A 20434-nucleotide genomic window follows, 5' to 3' on the forward strand; every position below is an offset into this window, starting at 1 on the left:
GCCACCCCTGGGTGCAGGGTGCCGAGAGAGAACTACCAGGAAGAGCGATGGTGCCGGGGTTCAAACGCTCGCCCTCACCATGGAACCTTGGTTTGATTCCTCGCAGCTTTATCTGAGGCAAGTTCTGCTTGGTCTCTGCCCATCTCTTTATGGATGGATTCCTGCCTACAGGAAATGGGTCCTGCTGGGTCTCTGCCAACCTTCTGAGGAGTTTTCTGTACACCCACCCTCCAGACACAGCAATTATATTAATGAGGCTAGACTAACGAAAGCTGTTGCGAGGTGCAGTGTAGCCACACAGCAGCTACACCCCACCCTAGAGGCGGACATGCTTCAGTGGGTGCCCAGGGACAGAGCCAGGCACCGTGACTGATAAAAAGCAGCACCCCCTCCTTGGAGGCAGCTCCCACTGGACTGATGGGAATGGGGACTGCTGTGATACCCAGGACTGCACTGACAGCTCTAAGCCATTGTATCTGCAAGAGGGCTACAGTCCCAGGATGCCACGTTATTGGGTATCTGCAAGCTTTCTGACAATTCCCAGGCAAATCCGAGCACTGACCAACTCAACATGGCCTCCCAGCTGCACTAGACGTGGCCTCGCCAGGGAAGAGGAGGCTATGAATGCCCCTCTCCATCTCTCTTCCCCTTGCTGCCTGGGCTCCTTCCCTGCTCTCACAAGATCCACTTCACAATTGCTGCCTTAGTCCTTCTTTCATCCCTGGATACGGCTTCACCGTGGGAGCCTGGACTCATCCCCACCCCTTCCTATCCTCTCAAACTCCTCACTCCCTCGAGTCTTCTCACCCACCATCACCACCTCCATTCCTGCACACTGCCTCACCATGATCCAGGGTCCCCTGGAACAAGGGGTGCACAGGGCTTTACAGGGATCCCTTGGGTTGAAGGTGGCAGGTGAGGACTCTATCAAGAGCCAGTAGCCCACTGGTAATCACTGGGAAATGGATATATAGGTCATACTGAAGATGTTCTGTATCTATCCTGATAATTATGTTCTTAAGCCCTAGGAGTTGAGGCAGATCACCAGAAAGTGACACACCTCAGAGATGTTCCTTTCAGGTCACAGACATCTATCTCCCTGTCGGGCCATTTATGTATTGGAGATCTAGCTGCATACTGAGCCAGGTGCAAATAAAGACACTGCAAAATCTGCAGGAGAGGAAATCGACAGGATGAAACAAACAGCAGGCGAGTGTGTCCTGTTTAGGAACAAGGACTGTTCGGGTCTGCCTTGGAGTGCAAAGGAATAAACTGAATCCTTGGCTCACAAAAGGAGGGTCACAGCCAGCCTGGCTGTAAAGTGCTGCAAGGATTTGGGGTGAACACCACTCTACACGACATGGGAATAGCTAGGCTGTAGAATGCGTGTTATTTTATATGTAACTGTCTCCACCACTTCTACTTGCTCTGACATGAACCTCTCTGCTTTGATAAATGAACTAACACTTGATTTCACTATAAGCACATCTCGGTGCTGGGCATTCAGCAGAGGGGCGATTTGAGGGGTAACTGGCACACTGGGCTGTACCGTTTCTTACGAGGAGACACTGAGGGAACTGGGCTTGTTTAGTCTACAGAAGAGAAGAGTGAGGGGGAATTTGATAATAGCCTTCAACTACCTGAAGGGAGTTCCAAAGAGGATGGAGCTAGGCTGTTCTCACTGGTGATAGCTGACAGAAGAAGCAGTAATGGTCTCAAGTTGCAGTGGGGGAGGTCTAGGTTGGATATTAGGAAACACTATTTCACTAGGAATGTGGTGAAGCACTGGAATGGGTTACCTGGGGGGACAGGGGTGGAATCTCCATCCTTAGAGGTTTTTAAGGCCCGGCTTGACAAAGCCTTGGCTGGGATGATTTAGTTGATATTGGTCCTGCTTTGAGCAGGGGATTGGACTAGATGACCTCCTGAGGTTTCTTCCAACCCTAATATTCTATGATCCTATGATTCTAAGCAATGAACCCATGAACACTGTGAACGTCCAGCGGAGCAGAGGCTGGACACTCCAGGGCAGAGGCCCCTAAACTGTGGGGCAAGCCCCACTAGAGGAGCACAGAGGAAGCTTCGGGGGAGAGGGTACAGCAGGGCCCAGGCCAGCCACCACAGGGCCTCAGGAGGGAGCGCCACCCAGCCTCTTCCCACCCCCAGCTCTGCTCCAGTCCTGTCCACAGCCACACCCCTAGACTTGGTGCAGCTATGCTCCCAGCCCCAACCCCAGACTTGGCCACTGGCTGCAGCTCCATTCCAGGCCCAGGGCTGAGGCTGGGAGAGTGACTGGGAGCAGAGCCACATCTGGCCACAGGCCTGGCTGCCGCCCCCCATCCCCCACCCCAACCTCGGCTATGGTTCTGCTCCCTCCTCCACCACAGCTCCAGCCCCTCTCCCAGTCTCAGCCCCATCCATCTGTGGCCCCCTTACCCCTGTCCACAGTAGCAGCCCTGCTCCCAGCCCTGGGGGCAAGGGGCAGAGACAGCAGTAAGGGGGGGCATGATCCTCAAAAGTTTGGGGACCACTGCTCCTGGGAGATGCTCAGGGGGCTCGAGGGTTGGGATGTGCCAACTACCCACCTGCAGAGTGCCAGCAGGGCCTGCATGGCCGAGAGGGCTTGCACTGTCCAGGGGGTTGTGGAGCTGACCCGCAGCAAGCTCAGACAAGGCTTCCACAAGCTAAGAGCAGGTGGCGGTGAGGGGCCTCCCAGCCCTGGACACTCCCAGGAAGCCTCACACTCACTATGGCCAACACCTGCATTCCTCACTTCTCCTGCCCCCCACTCTCCCCATCAGTCCCACTCCCCGCCTCGCCTCCTCTTCCCTCAGTCTCTTTGGCTCCACCTCGTCTCTCTTCCATCCCTCCTCTCCCGGCTCCTTCTCCTCATTACTGGGCTGCTAAGTTGGCCTCCCCTCTGAAGGGCTCCGATCCGTTTGCACTAATGCCTTCTCTCCTGAAAGCCAGCGGAGGCTGCATTTCAGCCCTTTGATGCCTCTTCTCTCTGCTAATCCCATTCTCTGGCTCTGCAGCTCCCATGAGGATGGCGCAGCAGAGAGAGGGTCTCCTGCGCTCAGCATGCCTGCCCTCCGACTCTCATTAAAAGAATCTTTTCAAACCTGACATTCCCAAACTCTCTCGCCCGCGCCTTGGGCTCTTCAAGGCAAGTGGGGGGGGCTGGGAGTTCTTTAGAGAAGCTGTCTCCATGGCAACACAAATTCCCCTCAGAAATGGTGCACAGGTCACCTGCTTGCATGAAAGTTTCTCGCTTGATTTTTCCCCCCTGCCTCGCCAACAGGTGTCGGGGGAGCAGTTGCCACTGAAGCGCCAGTGTTGGCACACCTCACATTTCAGGAAAAGCACCTGGGGGGAACTCTCACTTGCCCTGGCCTCCAAAACCCACAGATGCCTCCTACACCTTGGGAAAGAGAACTAAGCGAGAGGGCTCGCCATACGGGGGAGGGAGAAGGCATGAGCCTGACATCTCTGAAAGCTCAGGAGCAAACCTGGGTGAGGTCACAAGCAAAAAGGAGCTGACTGGTGACAAGCCCATTTCCTAGGCCCTGTTCACATCAAACAACCACACGATTTACAAGGACAACAGTCTCTGCTCAACACAAGCCCTGGGGTTGCAGGTCAGGACTGAGGGGCACTGGCAGAGCTGTGGGGAACCTAGGGCTGGAACAGCAAGGGGCTGCAGGTCAGGGTCATGGTGCATTGGCAGGGATGTGTGAAGCTCCCAGGGTTGTGGGAAGCCCAGGACTGGAATAGCAGGGGCCACAGGTCAGGATGAAGAGAGACTGGCACAGTCAGAACTGAAATAGTATGTGTGTGTAGGGGGGTGCTCTATGAGTTGGAAGTCATGGGCATTGGCACAATTGCCTACAGAAGCTGGCAGAGTTTTTGCTTATACCATGCCTGGGTCTAGCTACTGTTACACTCACAGAGCCCTCGCTCATGAGCGTGGAAACAGTTGAGGCTGGAGGAGATTTCAGAACAGCTCCTAGCACCACATCCTGCTAGGACACCTCCAGCGTAAGCCCCTGCCACTGTAACCACTTCTCAGTCCCACTGGCATGGGGGCATCCAGGCAGCGAAGGCCCAGCATGAGCCACAGCTCAGAAATAAATGCTGGGGAGTTGCGGGGAGATGAGGGGAATCTTGCTGAGGTTCACCGAGTGCAAAAACTCTGGGCTCACCAGCAGAAAGCCATGAATAGGTGTGGCGGTTACTGGGAGAGAACTCACAGCAAAGCACCACACATACCTGCTTTATCCCGAGATGTACCCTCGAGGGCCAACAAATCCCCTCGTGTTCCCCATCCCAGCCCTCCATCTTCTGCCTACTGGCTAGAACAGGAGAGTGGGAGTCAGGACTCCTGGGTTCTATTCCTACCTCTGCCACTGTAAACTTGGCTTCAGATCCCCCCGCCCCTATCAGCATACCAAGGATAATGGTGGGTACATGCTTTTAGAAGGGTGGGCTTCTAGACAGTGCTTAGAGCTCTACAGGTAAAAAGTGCCACATACAATCTAAATACTTGCTGCTCCTAACTGGGGGTGGAACAGGCTCAGGTCGATCTTAGATTCCCCTAAAAGGAAGCAGGGTTTGATACTGGCCAATGGCTCATGATCAGGTGCCAGGACAACCCCTGATGTGACCTGCCTCTCCAGTTCTCCAAGACAGGATGACCGATTCCCATCCCTGACAGCCCCGGAGTAGGGGGCTGAGACACAAAACCCATCTCAACTACTGCTCCTGGCTTCAGATCCTGACCGGGACACACTCCAGTGACCCTAAGAACACATGTGAATTGGGGGATATTCGCCTGAACACAGCCAGTCCTGCCTTGCTGATTCAAAGGCGACAGTTTTAGTCTAGGACAAGCTCCTATTCTCTATTCGCTTTGAATGCCCAAGATCCCTAGATGTTGGATTCTTTTTAAACAGAAAGGCAGCTCTCATTAAAAAGCTGCCAGGTGTTTCAAGCACAATCTGTGGCTCTCTTTTTAGTTCTAATGATTTCATCTCTTATGTGACAGATGCGCTCTCCAGGACCTTTCCTGGAGCAAGAAAACATCATCTCTGCACCACAAAGCACTGTTTTAACAAACCTGATGCTCTCCCAGCCCTCCCCCGTGTCATCTCGACAACCTGCCCCAGGGCTGGCAGAGTCACTCAGGGGAACTGTCTCATGGTATGGTCCCACAGCACTGCTACCTCTGACCCCAAGTAACCCACCTCCTCCCCTGTTATGTGCAGCCCAAGTGGACATTTCCAACAGGGAGAAAGAGTCCTGTGGCACCTTATAGACTAACAGACGTATTGGAGCATAAGCTTTCGTGGGTGAATACCCACTTCGTCAGATGCACGTAGTGCAAATTTCCAGAGGCAGGTATAAATATGCAGGCAAAAACATTTCCAACAGGAGCTACCACGAAGGCTGAGCTACAAGAACAGAAAGAGGGCAGAGAACTGGGAATGGCACAAGTGTTCTGTTCTCTTGATTCCCTGCCACCTTCCAGGGCCCATCCTTCGGAGCCTGAATAGTGCACCCCTGCTGGCCCCCACTAGAATCTGCCCAAGGACAGAAGAGACCCACTGAGTACACTGGGTACACACTGGCTGGGGCAGCATCCTGCAGCACAAAGTAGGAGTAAGATATTTCTGTTTCCCACAGGGCTGGGATTAGCGCCAGGAACTGGAGGTTTATAAATAGTTGCTTCCATCTGAACGGATGAAAATGTTGGCATTCAATGGGTAGGTGCTACAGCAAGGCGAGTGCACTGGCGTCTCCCCCCTCCGGACCCAGCTTGAAACCCTGGTGCAGGGCCCCCCACATTCAAAGGAGGCTGGTGCTTCCTTGGCATCTCCATTTATCCACATCACTAAGCCACCAAAGTCATTAGCCACAACAAACCATCTCTGTTCAAGAGAGGCCTGTACCCTGGCAGAGTCCCCACACTGTGCTTATCAAGTATATACACACTGGGGATAATCCCACCTCACCCCTCCTGGGCTTTCCCTCCATTGTTGTGTTAAATAACAGAACAAAACCCAGCCTAAGTTTCTCTTCCAACTTGAGTGTTCCTGGGGGCTTCTGGGCAGGGCCCCTACCAGCCCAGACCCCAGTTCTCTCTCCAATCAGAAACACACACATCCTTTTATACACCTTGATTGGACTTAAGGTGGCCCAACAGGTCTAGCAGCCAGCGAGAGTCAGCAAAATAGCCCTGCATCTACCTGGAGGGTCCTACCGCCTCACTGCATATCCCGAGACCCAGGTCTGAAATAGCTAGGAAGGTGCAGGTCAAAGTTGAGATGCCACAGGAACGGAAGAGAGGGGATGCTGCCAGGACCGAGATGCAGACCCAGAGCCCCAGGTGTGCACTCTTGCATGAAATCACTCTGTTTCTAGCCAGTCCTATCAGTGAGTAGCCCATTCAAAACAAAATTTAAAAATGAAAATTCCTGAACGTTTCCACTGTGCAGGTTCAGCGTCCCAGGGGCCTGTACTCAAGTCTCAGCCCATCCTGCAGAGCTCTACTTCCTGAAAATATTTTCCTTGCCAGGTGCAAGGTCCCTCTCCACGCAGCTCTGCTCCCATGTCTGAGGTGGGTGCTCCCTGGATGGGGGAACGCTGGAAACCCAGAGGAGTCTAAAACTTCAAGAGAGCAGCCTGCAATGGAACCCACCAGCTGAAAGGAACAGCCTTGGCAAAGGGCAGAGAGGGGAAGAGTCTTCAGCTAACAGCTACAAAGAAACTTTAGGGGAGGAAGTCTAGGACTTGGATAGAAAAGGAGGATGAAGCTGGGAGCCTCAGGTTAGGAGATTTGACAACACAGCTTGGCAGGGAGATATGAAAGAAAATGTAATGGAGCAGGAGATTCCCAGAAGACCTGGGATAAAGGGATACACACACACCCATATCCAGCACACCACCCTAACCCGGGAGGCTGTAGTAAGAAGAACATAGGAATGGCCATACTGGGTCAGACAAATGGTCCATTAACCCAGTACCGTGTCTACCAACAATGGCCAATGGCAGGTGCTACAGAGGGAATGAACAGAACAGGGCAATTATTGAGTGATCCATCCCGTCATCCACTCCCAGCTTCTGGCAATCAGAGGCTAGGGACACCCAGAGCATGGGATTGTATCCCTGCCCATCCTGGCTAAACAGTCATTGATGGAGCTGTTCTCCATAGTGACAACCACCTCCCAGAGAAAGAATGAGTTGAACCTAAAATAATTCCACAGACGACATGCTGGTCATTATTGGCTTATAGAGCCCTACTACATATACACACAGAGCAGGGCACACCCAGAATGGAGAAATATTTCTAGTACACTCTAAGCCAAACTACTTATTAAACCCTAAACCAGCTAAAGATCGCTACCTAGCCCCACTGGAGTAATGAGATTTGCACTGCAGCTCCCTTCACTGCAGGGGAAGGGAATTGAAATGGAGAGGCAGACACATAGGTCTAGTTATGATACACGGAGCCACCACTTACCTGATAGACTCCTAATCAGAGGGCAGCGCTTTTAGCAGGAAACCAACTAATCAATATGTCTGAATGGGGAGAAGACTAGTAAATTATTACAAGATGGCTGTTGCAGATACAATAGGTTAACAGCAAGAGATGACTTGAGGCCACGTGACTGAGTGAGGGGAAGTTGTTACAGGTAAATTACCTGCTGCATCCACAACAGCCAATGGCAGGAGAGGGCATTTATTGGTGCGCTATGAAACTGACACATTCTGCAAGGAATGGTTGCTCACCTTGATGTACGTGTCGAGGGCCGGGTGGACACGGTTCACCGCCAGCTGGATGGAGAAGGGTGTGGTGAATGGGAAGGTTGCCATGACCACATGGCTAGGAGCCGGGAAGGAAAAGATCTTGAAGCCAAACTTCTGGAAGAGTCGGATCAGCTCCTCTGATGGCTTCTCCTCCCCCTCGCTCAGGATGCAGCCCACAATGTAGCGGCATTTCTCAGGTGCCACCTAAAGAAATGAACGAATGAAGACTGAGAAAGGTCCAGGCTACGATTTTAATAAGGGTCCACATCCATCTGCCAGGGACAGATTGGTGCCCTGGAAACCCCACAGCCTGTTAATTCACCAGATACTGGAGTCACCCCCACAGGACATGAATAACACACCTAGAGGAAATTGGGGGGCAGCTGCCTGGGACGTTCCAAAACCCTACACATTGGCAAGCTGGACCCTTAAGAGCAGGGTGAGGACAAAGCTGGTCAACTAATCTAACTGCTGATGAATTTGACCCACAAACAATAATCTATTCATCATACAAGGAAGAGACAAACACAGACAAATAGTAGGGAGCGTGCATTAGTTTTAAGTAAAATTTATGTAAAACAGATGTAAATGAATTGGAAATGCAGTCCTCAATTGGGTAAAGGTGGGACACACTGAGAACATATCCCTGTGGAGCTGAGCCAATTAGAAGGTACAGTTTATTTCTTTTTTGTATCTTCTCTGGGAAGTTGATAACCTGTGAGTCAGCTTCCCCCAAACCCGCACTTCACAAACGCAGACAAATGAATGCCCGCTACCTTGTGCCAGGGGAGCAGGATCCCCATTTCACAGATGGGGAAAACAAGGCCAAGATGAGGAGTGACTGACCCCCAGCCACCAAGAGAGTGAGTGTCACAGCCAGAATCAGAACTCAGGAGAGCCCAGGTACTGGTCCTATGTCAGACCCATGTTACTCTCTCCGAATATGGAATGGGATTTCAGGGCTGGTCTACACTGGGGGGGGGAATCGATCTAAGATATGCAACTTCAGCTACGTGAATAGCGCAGCTGAAGTCGAAGTATCTTAGATCGAGTTACCTACCGTCCTCACAGCGCAGGATCGACGTCTGCGGTTCCCTCTGTCGACTTCGCTACCGCCGTTCACGTTGGTGGAGTTCCGGAGTCAACAGGAGCTCGTTCCGGGATCGATATATCGCGTCTAGATGAGACGCGATATATCGATCCCTGAGAAATTGATTGTTACCCGCCGATATGGCCGGTAGTGAAGACATACCCTCAGTTCTACCTCTCGTCGAAAGCAGAGGACTCAGAATTAAGAGGCCTAGATTCTATTCCCAGTTCTACCAATGATGCCTCAGCAAGTCAGTTAGCTGTTCAGTGCCTCAGTTTCCCCCTTTTACCACCCTCCCTTCTTGTGAGCCTTAACGTCTGCAGAGTGCTTTGAGATCTTCAGATGGAAAGCAACAGAGATGAGCAGAGTATGAATGTTATAGTCTCTTCTCAACCCTCTGCAGTTGTGGGCAAGAGCCAGACAAACTCAGCTAGGACAATATTAAACAGGGCCCAATGAGCGAATGCTGCTTATCTAGCAATACTGGCTATTTATGCTGATGTCAAACAGTGAGCGGCAGCCAGTGGTGGCTCCAGGCACCAGCGCTCCAAACGCATGCCTGAGGCGGCAAGCCGCGGGGGGCGGCCTACAGGTCCTGCGAGGGCAGCAGTCAGGCAGCCTTTGGTGGCTTGCCTGCAGGAGGTCTGCCGGTCCCGCAGATTTGGTGCCAATTCGGCGGTGGGTATGCCAAAGCCACAGGACCGCGGACCTCCCACAGGCATGCCGCCGAAGGCAGCCTGCCTGCTGTGCTTGGGGCAGCAAAAAAGCCAGAGCGGCCCCTGGTGGCAGCAGTAGGCTGCCCTCTCCTACCCTGCTAGCTGAGGACCACACGGTGCATGCTGGCTTTTTAGGAATCTCCTGGCAGAATATTGAACAAACCCCTGAAGTTCCCAGGGCTGCAGCCCAGAACCAGCGCAGCCATCTGGGCTACATACAGTGCCTTATCTGGCCTACTTTATTTTACCCAGTGATTGGCATATTAAATTGGCCTGGGAGATGTGGGAAAAGGTATTTTCAGCACTTCCTAAACAGGCAAATCCAGACACAAAGGGCAGGACATGTTACTCGCCCAGGGAATGTTGGTTGGAGAACGGGTTTAAGTGGCCAAATAATGTCATTTGCACAAATTGGGCATTTGGTAGAAGGGCCTAGTGAGCACAGCTTATACTGATTCAGTCTCTACCTGGACCCAAATCAGTTCACTATAAGTGGACACTACTCCCAATGCAGTCAATTGGGTGTTCACCTTCTTATGGCAGAGATGGATGGATGGAAGGGGTGGGTTCGTTGCTTTGCCTGCCCCCCGACTGCCAGACGGGCCTACAAGGAAAGTCACACAAGAGTGTGTACCTTTCCTGACCGGCTCTCGCCTCAGACACAGACCACACACTATGCAGAGTCCAAACTCACCCTTTTCTTGGGGCTCAGCTTTATTGACAGAGAAATTAACCATACCACAGAAATGATCAGCTCAAAACCTCTCCCCCACCCCAGCCTTGGATGCTCATAGGGTTCCTCACTCAGCACTGCTCAGCCCATATCCTGGATCCTCCCTCTCTTTCTCTCTAGCCAGTCCCACTTCTCTACTCCTATTCCAGTGGTCTATAGGCACAGGCAGAAGCCACTTCATCTTTTCCCAGCAGGATCAACAGCTACTAACAGGATGGTATATTTCAGACACACTTTCACCCTGATACATAATGTCACGTGCATCAATTTTACAATCAACAGATGTCTGATGGATAAATGAACCTAGCCCACAGCCTTTCAGCCCCACGTACTTTAGGCTGCAGCTAGCTGAATTTTCCCTCCAGACGCTAACACAGACCACACACCACAACCCCACAGCACTCTGCGGAGCTCTAAGAAACAGTGCTCCAATGTGACTAACCAAGAGCAGAACCACTCAATCGATGTATGGACAAGAGAGGGAAAACGGCCATGAAAAGAACATCCATTAGGCTTCCAAGTCAAGCACTCAGAAAGAAACAAACACCAGAATTAGAGTTACCCATAAGTACTATTACCTCCCAGTTAACAGATGAGGAAACTGAGGCACGGAGCAGCTGTGGTTTGTCCAGGGCCACAGGGTGAGTCAGTGGTTAAGCTGCGAACACAACAGCAGCTTTCTGCCACAAGCCCAGGCTGCCCCTTCTCAAGGAAGGCTTCCCCACCGCTGGCCATCAACGAACATCCAGATCCGCATGTGGAAAAACAACAAGCGGTTAAGGTATTCACTATGGAGTCACGTTCAAGGAACCAAACAAAACAAACCATTTACTTCTACTTTCCGTACTTCTCTGGTCTCTCATCACCACATCTAAGCACCTTCCAACCTGGATCGTATTTACCCTCCCCACCCTGCTGGGAGGAGGGCATTGAGATACAGAGAGGATCTGTGACTTGCAAGCAGGAAGGTTGGTGGACCATGGACTCCCAAGTCTCGTGCTGTAACCACTGTACCAGCTTTCGTCTCTTCTGGGATTTTCCTACCACCCCCATAGAACTGCTCAGCAAACCTAGGTCACAACAACCTGGTCCTGCTAGGGAAGCCAGGCCAGACTAATCCTCCTCATCCATGAGAACCGTGGCCATCGACAGAGGGTTTAATGCAGGGAACATAGGGGGGGTGTCACAGCTGCAAAGGACTCCTAATACAACAATAACCTAGCCTGCCAAAGCTCTAGTTCTCCACTAGATAAAGCAGGATCCCTGCAAAAGGCTGCAGCCTGCGCCACACAGCCGCATCTTCAATGGAATAGCCAGCAGAGTTATCAGTCCCTTTCTGGATCCAGGGGAGATTGCGCTAGACCCACGCACGCTTGTGGGCACCCAGAGGACAGCCATCAAACTCCCTGGGCCCCATCTGAGAGACCCAAAAGCTCGTCTGTCTCACTCCATCATCTGAACGCTTCCCAGCTGGCAGGAAGGCTCAGCTGAGCAGAGTCCTGCTTGGAGCAGACTCAAGAAGAGGAAACCAGAGTGCTGGCTACTGAATGAGAGGATCAACAGGGACCACCAGGCCAGCTGGACACTGTGCCCTTCCCCGGTTGTTTTGCAACCTACATGAAGCAAGCTGTAGGTCTCAGTCCAGTCCCTCATGTGGAGGCGTCCACATTGCACAATAGCAACATGATAGCTAGCTAGCGGAGCTGGGTAGCAGTGGGATGCCATCACCATAGTATCTCTACTTCCTCTCTCGTTTCCTTTCCAACCTGTAGAAGAAATCACTTGACTGACCTGTACTCGTGTGTGTGTGTGCACGCAGAACTTACTGAGGGGTAGCTCGGCCTCAGCAACGGGCTGTGCACTGAGTGTGATGATGCACCGGCCTGTTCTCATCTTGTGCACAGGCTAGTCCCACAGCAGAGGGCCAGTCCCCAGCGGAGTTCCACCTCCCATGCTCATGAGCCTCGTCAGTTGGTCAGCAGGACTGTTGTTTTGGCGGAACGCGGCTGTCCTGGGAAGTCACGGTCATGGAGGTAAGGTTGATCGCTGAGGTAGCCTGGGTAACTCCCATAGATGGTTTGAACTGGACCTGAAATTAATGGAGGCCAGGCACAGTGGCCAGGTGTTTGCAGTAACATGTAGGGCTAAGTAACCAGGCTGCTGTGATTTGCACCACCTGGAGCTTTTTCAGGGGGTGTGGCTTCATTCCTAGCCACAAAGAGTTGCACTCATTAGGTTTGGAAGTCACAAATGCACAGATCACATGGTCATGCCTGAATCCAATAGGAAGGGCTGAGTCTCCTGGCTCGTCACATATGAAAGAGGGCATTCTTTGCTGCCATAATTATCTGATCACCCTATAGCACTAAGGAGTACAAAAGGACCCCAAGGCTGTGACCTACCTAACAAGCTGAGAGCAAATGCCCTTGAGACGTTCCTCAGTAGGGTACTTCTCAAAGCATTTCCCTCTTCATACCAGCATCTCTTCAGTCTCTCCTAGGTACATCTACAGCCAGCTTCCTCTTCAGCCAGGGGCTGATTTCTGGTAGGGCCTGAGAACGCTGCAGGATGGCACTGTTTGTGTTGGACACCAAGGAAATGCAGAACTGAGCATAGGTGCCAACTTTTCCTGGCACTGGTGGATGCTCGTGCCCCCCCAGCCCCGCCTCAACTCCACCAATGCCCCGGCCTTGCCCTGCCCACATTCCAACCCCTTTCCCAAAGTCCCCCCCCAACTCCGCCCCCTCCCTGCTCCTATTGGATTTCTTCCCCAAATCCCCACCCTGGCCCCACCTCTTCCCTGAGTGCGCAGCGTTCCCCCTCCTCTCCTCTCCCCTCCCTCCCAACGCTTGCTGTCACAAAACAGCTGTTTAGCCGTGGGAAGCACTGGGAGCTAGTGCGAGAAGCGGTGTGCTCAGGGGAGGAGACAGAGGTGGAGCAGAAGCAGAGGTGAGCTGAGGCGGGGGGGGGGGGGAGCTGCTCATGGGAGCAGAGCACCCTGTATTCAACAGCAGTGGAACTGTCCACCGCAAGGGATATGGTGCTTTGCTCAGGTGACGGCACTTTCTTGGGGGTTTGTCCAACACTGTGGAACAACCTCTTTCCTCCAGGAACGAAGACCCTCCACTATGCTCCCCATCACGGCAGGGCGTGCTTCTCCTCCAAACACTTCCAGTGGCATCCCCGTCATACGTTACGTTATTTTTAAAAAACAAACTAACCCCACACACACACAGTTTATCCTTGGAGAGGAGAAGAGAGAAAGAAAGAACCATGCACAACCGATGGTAGCCATGGCTCTCAATACACTTCTGGCAGAGACTTAGATACAGCACTGATGAGGGCCTGTCATGGGGTCTCTCACCACACTAGCGCCTCCTGCTGACCATTTCAGGAATTAGCTCTGGCCAGCAGGTGTGCCCTCCGATGGTGGTGGCTCTCCCGTGTTCATCTCCACCTGCAGACCCTCTGCAGTTCCAGTGGCACTGCCTATGCTTCGTGGCACAGCCCTCCAGCCATGTCACAATCCGGGTTCCCCCCTTCCAGGGGACGACTCCTGCAACAGTCTAGCCACTTCTTGCAGCAGCTTGGTAGTCTATAGCCTGGCCGCTTCTTCAGAGGAAGGGGGACCCAGGTCTGCCCACTACTCTGGGTCCCAGCCCAAGGACTCTGTAAACAACAGCTTCCCGCTGCCCCTTCTTTCTTTCTCCATCAGTCTGTCTCAATTCCCTGGGCCATTTCCACACAGCCTCAGCACCTTCAGTTCCTGCCTCTGGCTGCTTCAGCCTCTTCTCAGGGCCTCAGGCCTGCAGTGCAAGCCCTAGCAGTCCTCTTCAAGGTACTAGTCTTGCAGCCCTCTAGGAAGCCAGTCGCCTCCCTTGGGCTTCCTGCAGCAGACCATAAACTCTGGCCTGCAACTTCCTCTTATGTGGGCCGGCTGGGTCCTTATTGGCTGGTCCAGCTGCCGCCCTAATTTTCTGCAGTCACTGCCCTAATTGGCTGTTTCCTTGCAGGCCTCCAGGCAGGGTTTTAACCCTATCAGGACAAGTACAGGGCAGACACCCTGATACAGGGCCAAATAAGTAACTGACTAGAACAAAACAGTCCTCTAGCCTGGCAAGGGGATCCCAGAAGTTGGAGGTGAGCACTGTCTCTGAGGTCCTCTCAATCCTTGGCCTTTTTGCTGGAGCTGCCAACACAAGGGCCAGATGGCTGCCACCACCATGGTCCGCTCCTGACGACACTTGAATTCCAAAATATATGTTGATAGAACTGAAGCTACCCAGAAGGCCAAGGAATAAAAGAATCAGTGAAGCACAGAACCGCTCCCTGTCTACAGCTATTGAAACACTGGTACCCAAGTTCCCCCTCCCGCCCTGCTGTCCATGCTCCTCTTCATGATTCTCAGATGATGTTCAATGGGAGAAGCAGGAAGGAAGGAAACGTGAGCAGTGGTGGTGGAAAACATGGTCTGCTAGACAGAGACTCAGTGGCAAGGAATTTTCTCAAATCATGAAGAAAGCAGAGAGATTTTTCTCCTGCTGTCAGAGAGGGAGCAAAATCATGGCACTGGAGTAGCGGTTTTCCACCTGTGGTCTGTGGGTCCCTGGAGTCCACAGACTATGGCTAAGAGGTCCATGAAAGGCTTCGTTACCAAAGAACAGTGGTTTTCAAGCTGTAGTCTGTGGACCCCTGGGTGTCCGCAGACTACGTCTAAGATTTCCAAAGGGGTCCACACCTCCATTCGAAATTTTTTCGGGTTCCACAAATGAGAAAAGGTTGAAAACCACTGCACTAGAGGGTTTCCAGACTGTTTCCACAAACCGCAACTGCCTCCATACAATCCCAGAACATGACACCTCTCAGAACAAGGGGCTATCAACTTAAAGAGAATGACACCACATCTGGGATGTTCTCAGAGGCCAGAAAAAAAGCAAGTCCCAAGCCCAGCAGCCTTCTTCCAAGAATGCAGCCCATTCAGACAAGGGAGTCATTGACCGCAATCAGGGCCACAACCCGTGACCCTGGCCCCTCTCCTTCCTGGATAGAGAGCACATGGGTTGAGGCTCAGTGGTGGGTGAGGCAGATGCATTGTTCTCAACTCCAACGATATCATCTTCAGGAGGAGATTGCAGTGTGTTTGCTTACTTAAGAATCTGCAGTTCTCAAGGATTGGCGAATTCCCCCAAGTCCCCTTGCCTACATCTGGAGAACCGAGCCAGGAGGCCCCCGAAGAACAATCCACTTAATCATTTTGGGGAAGTGATTCCTAGAAGCTCATCAGTTTGATCACCGTGTTAACAAATGGCTCTAGCGTGCAGGGAAGAAAAGGTCCTGAGAGAGAGACAAGGTAGGGGGGAAAGACAAGACCTACACAGCAGAAAGGAGAGAGGCAGACAGTGCACATGGATGGGGAAGAGGACAATGAATCAGGGAGATAAGAGCCCAGAGTTCTCACACACACCAGACAGGTCTCTCTGTCCATGTCTGAGACCGGGGCTTGTCAGTCACACTACAGAGACATACCGCTGGGGTTATCATACAACTACCTTAGGCAACCATAGGTCAACTACCTGACATTTAGCCATCAGAGATCAGACATCATAGACAACCTGCAGACCTACAACCAGCTGCTTGCTAACCCTCAGATCTCTGCCTGCCCCCCACTCAGCATTTTAGCCTCCAATACAGACAGACAGGGCAGCTCAGGAAAGGGACATACCACTGTACACAGCCATCACAGCTGCACAATCCCTGATACTTCAGGAGCCCCTGGGAGCACAGCTCCTCATCAGCCTCTGGGGAGACAACAGAGCAGAGAACTCCAGGGGAGACAGACCAGCTCAAGGTACTGGGGGAAGAGAGCCCTTCGCTTCTAGATCACCTCATCAAATCCAGACCAAGAGGGACCAAAACTGAGACATGTTGGTCTGTGGCTCCTATGTGAAATGAGTTGGTGGATCTCAGGCTAGTTCCTAGTGGCCCTTGTTACCAGGCTTAGTAGAGGTATCAACAACTGACTCGACTCTGGAGAAAGGTATGCCACCATGCCCCACAGGGCATGTTGGCAGAGCTGCGTAGCAACGCTTTGCACAGCTGCCACCTTTGCTCTCCCCGCTCTAGGAGAGAGGACTTCAGGCTCCAGGGCTGGTAACCCAGTCCCCTTCCAGCAGCACCAAATTCACTATGTTTAGGAAGCAGAGAGACAGCATCTGTGCCCTCTTGGTCCTGGGTTTCTCCTTTAACTACAGTTGGTGAGGAACTGAGAGCTGAGCCCCGCAAACTCATTCCACCTCAGGTGACAAATCTTGCCTGCATCAGCTCAAATCAGTGTGTGATTCCATGGTGGGGGTGGCGTGAGTCAGACAGAAGGTGCAAATTACACTAGTGGGTTACAGTGCCCATCTCCAATTCCTCTTTCTGCAATACAGAAACTCAGAGACCATCTGGTCGGGCGGTAATTATGGCAGCTTCAACTGCCTTGGGGACTCTGTCGGACACGTGCCTCCTTGCAAGAGGCATGAGCCGAAAGAGAAGAAGCAGCGAGGCAGCCCTGGGGTGCTCACCTCCTGCATAATGCTATCAATGGGGAGGACAGCTGGGATGCAGAGGCTGAGGGCTCAGCAGCACTGGGCCTGCTTCCCCATTAATGCAACCAACAGGGCCTCAAGAGTGCAGCCCTTGGCCTCCTCCAGTCCCAGGCTATATTGGAAACACCCCACAGTTGTTCTGCTCCAAGGAGGAACCAGCTAAGCAGCTCCACCACAAAGCTGCCCAAATGCAGTCCAGTGGTAGGAGGGTTCCCCTCTCTCCTTTAGCCGACCCCTGGACTTCCCAAAGTGATCTCAGTCTGCTTCAGCTTGAAATCATGCCTCCAATTTTGTGAGCTCTCTCTCTCAACTGCCTGTGCTGTTCTCCCATAGCAGATCTGTACCTCGCAGGATTCCTTGCCCTTCCTTCCCCTCACTCCCACACACTCCTAGAGATGCACTTCGATGCCACAGCGTAAGAATATTCTTTTTTTTTTTTTTTTTTTTTTTTTAAAGGCAACTGTAAATGTACAAAGGGACTCTCGCAAGCAATGCTAGCTACCCTGCCACAGAGCAGAGATCTGGTTCAAACAGCACTTTGCTGCCACCTTGTGCCACAAAAGGGACCTGCGTGTGGAGCTCTGCTATGGAAAGAACACATTTTCTTCAGATCATATTTTTGGAGCTAAGCAGAGAATGGAGCAAATTTTGGAAAAGAAGGATCAGTGAAAAACTGGTCAGGACTGTTATCTGATTCCTGTAAAAAAGAGATTCACTACTAAACAGATTGACATGTGGATTGCAATAACTTCCTGGACACCTAGGATTTCAGAACTGTCACTACATTACAAAGCATTTGGAACTTTATGGCAACAAAGGATACAGAACTCAACAGACCCTACTTTCTCCAAATTACCTGCCACTTGAACCACACGAGACTCAGTCAGTGGTACAGGACCTATGAGACACAGCTGAGCATTCTGGATTCCTTGCAGAGTTACACATTCCAGCATTAGGGGATGGAACTCAGCTCCCCACTTCACATCCAAAGCTGCTTTTTCTAAGGTTGATCTCCAACTGCAGAATGCCAGTGATCTACACTACACCAGCCCACACAGTCTCGACAAGGCTGGGAAAACATACAGAGAACACTTCATCCAGGCAGATGTGACTATTGTTTCTAGAAGGATGTAAAGCCCTGGAAGGCAAAGAATTATTCAATCCCTTAAAGCATAACTAGGAATCACAGCTGAAATTGAGCAAAGGACAAATTAGGCCAAAATAACAGGGAACACTTGCTAACAGTGAGATCTATACAACTGTGGAACAGTCTCCCAAGGGACGGTGCAGAAGCCCCACTGCTTGAAACATTTAGAACTAGACAAAGCTGTGGAGAATAGTCTGCAGGGTCCAATCCTGGAATGATTCCTGGGGACATTGGCTCAATTATTAAAGTTCTGATGAGTCTGAAAGATGGAAGAGACATCTCCTCACACACTGTCGCTGCAGGAATCTCTGTCACGATTCACAATTTTTCATAGATTCATAGACTCTAGGACTGGAAGGGACCTCGAGAGGTCATCGAGTCCAGTCCCCTGCCTTCATGGCAGGACCAAATACTGTCTAGACCATTTTGAGATTGTTGCTTTAAGAAGTGACTAAAGAGCATTTCAGCAGAAGCCAAGCTCCAGGAAAATGAAACATCCTTTCAATCCCTTTATTTAAGTGCTCACAATTCCTGTTTTGAGGCACATAAAACAAAGATAAATACTGAGTGAAGTAAATTAAGCTGTAAGTAGAGAGGATTTTATTAAACAAAAAGCAAACTGCCACAAGCACAGCCTTGGCAGCTCACCGGGTTTTTTTTAATTTTTAAGTGAATTTAGCAGGCAACCTTCTGTTTACTTTGAATAATACATGCATCAAGATTGCCCTGTGGCTTGGAACTGCAATTCAGACCCTTCTCCAGCAGGTGGCAATAGGGATCTATATTTGGGATTAGCATTATAGGTCCCAAGAGAATAGTGGGTGACCTGAAGAAGAGATCTGTGTGAGCATGAAAGCTTGAATCTCTCACCAACAGAAGTTGGCCCAATAAAAGACATTCCCTCTTCCACCTTGGCTCTACAACTGGGATTGAAAGTATTCGATTTTAACTGGTGTCAAATATTGATTTTTTTTTTCTGTTAAATTCCTTCTGTTATTCTAAAAATATCATGTAGGAGCTACTAAGTGTGCGTGTTTCAAAGAGTGTTTGCTGGTTAGTTAATGTCTGTAGCAAATAATTCAACCTTTCATGAGGCTGTCACAGCAGGGTCATGGGCATCCAGACCTAGTGGTCAGAGCTGCAGTCCACTGTCATGAGACAGAGTCAGCTGGGTCAGGATACTGGGAAGTCAGAACCACACACTGGGACCAGAGTCAGGCCAGGTCAGGATACCAGGGATCACAAGTAGGAGACAAATTGGAGATCAGAATCACAAGCCAGATGCCAGGAGTCACGCCAGGTCAAGATGCCAGGAAATCAAGCAAGAGCTGGAGCCAGAAACACAAGACACAACAGTCCAGAGCAGGATGGAGCCCAGTTGTTCAAACAGCTTCCTGTTCCAATCCTGCTGCTGCCTCACATAGGGCCAGCAAGCCAATCAGCTGCTCCAGGACTCTGCCAACAGGACCTCGGGGTGGAGCCTCAAACTGGGGCTGGGCTTCAGGAATCCCAGGTTAACAGGTGGAGGGTTGAGTGGAACCGCTCCCCATGACCCCAGGCTCAAGGCCTGAGGGTCAAGACAGGCACAACAGCAGTGTAAGCAGTGGTGTGATCAAATATTTATTTTTTTACTTCTTCAAGTGTCAAAAACAATAAAAGTGCGCACGTACACAAATCTACAGGTGCCTCACATTTAAACAATTCTAGAATGACAGAAATCACTGCCCAGCAACATGAAGTACTCCCATACAGTTAATGCTTCAACTCACCAAGCCAGTCAAACAAACAAGTAAACTAATTCAGGCATGCAATAAGAAATTGACGTAGGAAGTCGGTGAGGCCAAGAATTTACCAAGATTCAAAAAGGAATTGGACATGATTATGACCAGAAGAGCCAGAGTTATTGTTATTAAACATGAAAATTTGGGAAGGGACTAAGCCAATCTTTACTAGGGCATGCCTACACTAGAAACGCAAGTCAACCTACGTTAGGTAATTACTGCAGTGGGCTGATATCCGCACTACCTCGCTTCCGTCAATGGTGCACGGCCTTACCAAGACTTAAGAGGGGCAGTGTGGGGGGCTGAGAGCACAGAGGCAGCTGGGCCCCTGGCAAGGAGCTGAGTGCAGAGCCGAGAGAGCTCGGCTCAAGAGTTGGGAGCCTGGGCAGTAGCTGGGCTTGGAGTGGGACCCAGGGGGCAGCCAGGCTCTGAGCAGGCCGGCTGCAGGCCAGCTGGGAGCAGAAAGCCCAGGGGCAGCCGGGCTTTGGCTGGAGCCCCTCACCTACCCCAGTGACAGCCCAGCTTTCTTGTCAATTTCACGGGTCCATGCTGGAGCTGTGAAATTGACAAG

The 20434-nt window shown here is 51.4% G+C and overlaps 1 protein-coding gene across 2 annotated transcripts in view; it reads right to left on the minus strand.

The window, feature by feature from the left end:
- Positions 1 to 20434, minus strand: part of TEX264 (testis expressed 264, ER-phagy receptor) — a 151929-nt gene that overhangs the window by 113045 nt on the left and 18450 nt on the right. For both annotated transcript variants that reach the window (XM_032791133.2, XM_032791143.2), the window contains one exon: positions 7789 to 8010. In XM_032791133.2, coding sequence (XP_032647024.1) covers positions 7789 to 8010 — 222 coding nt within the window. The remainder of the gene's footprint in view (positions 1 to 7788; positions 8011 to 20434) is intronic.

This window comes from Chelonoidis abingdonii, chromosome 16 (assembly GCF_003597395.2).
Source record: "Chelonoidis abingdonii isolate Lonesome George chromosome 16, CheloAbing_2.0, whole genome shotgun sequence".
Classification (NCBI taxonomy): domain Eukaryota; kingdom Metazoa; phylum Chordata; order Testudines; family Testudinidae; genus Chelonoidis; species Chelonoidis abingdonii.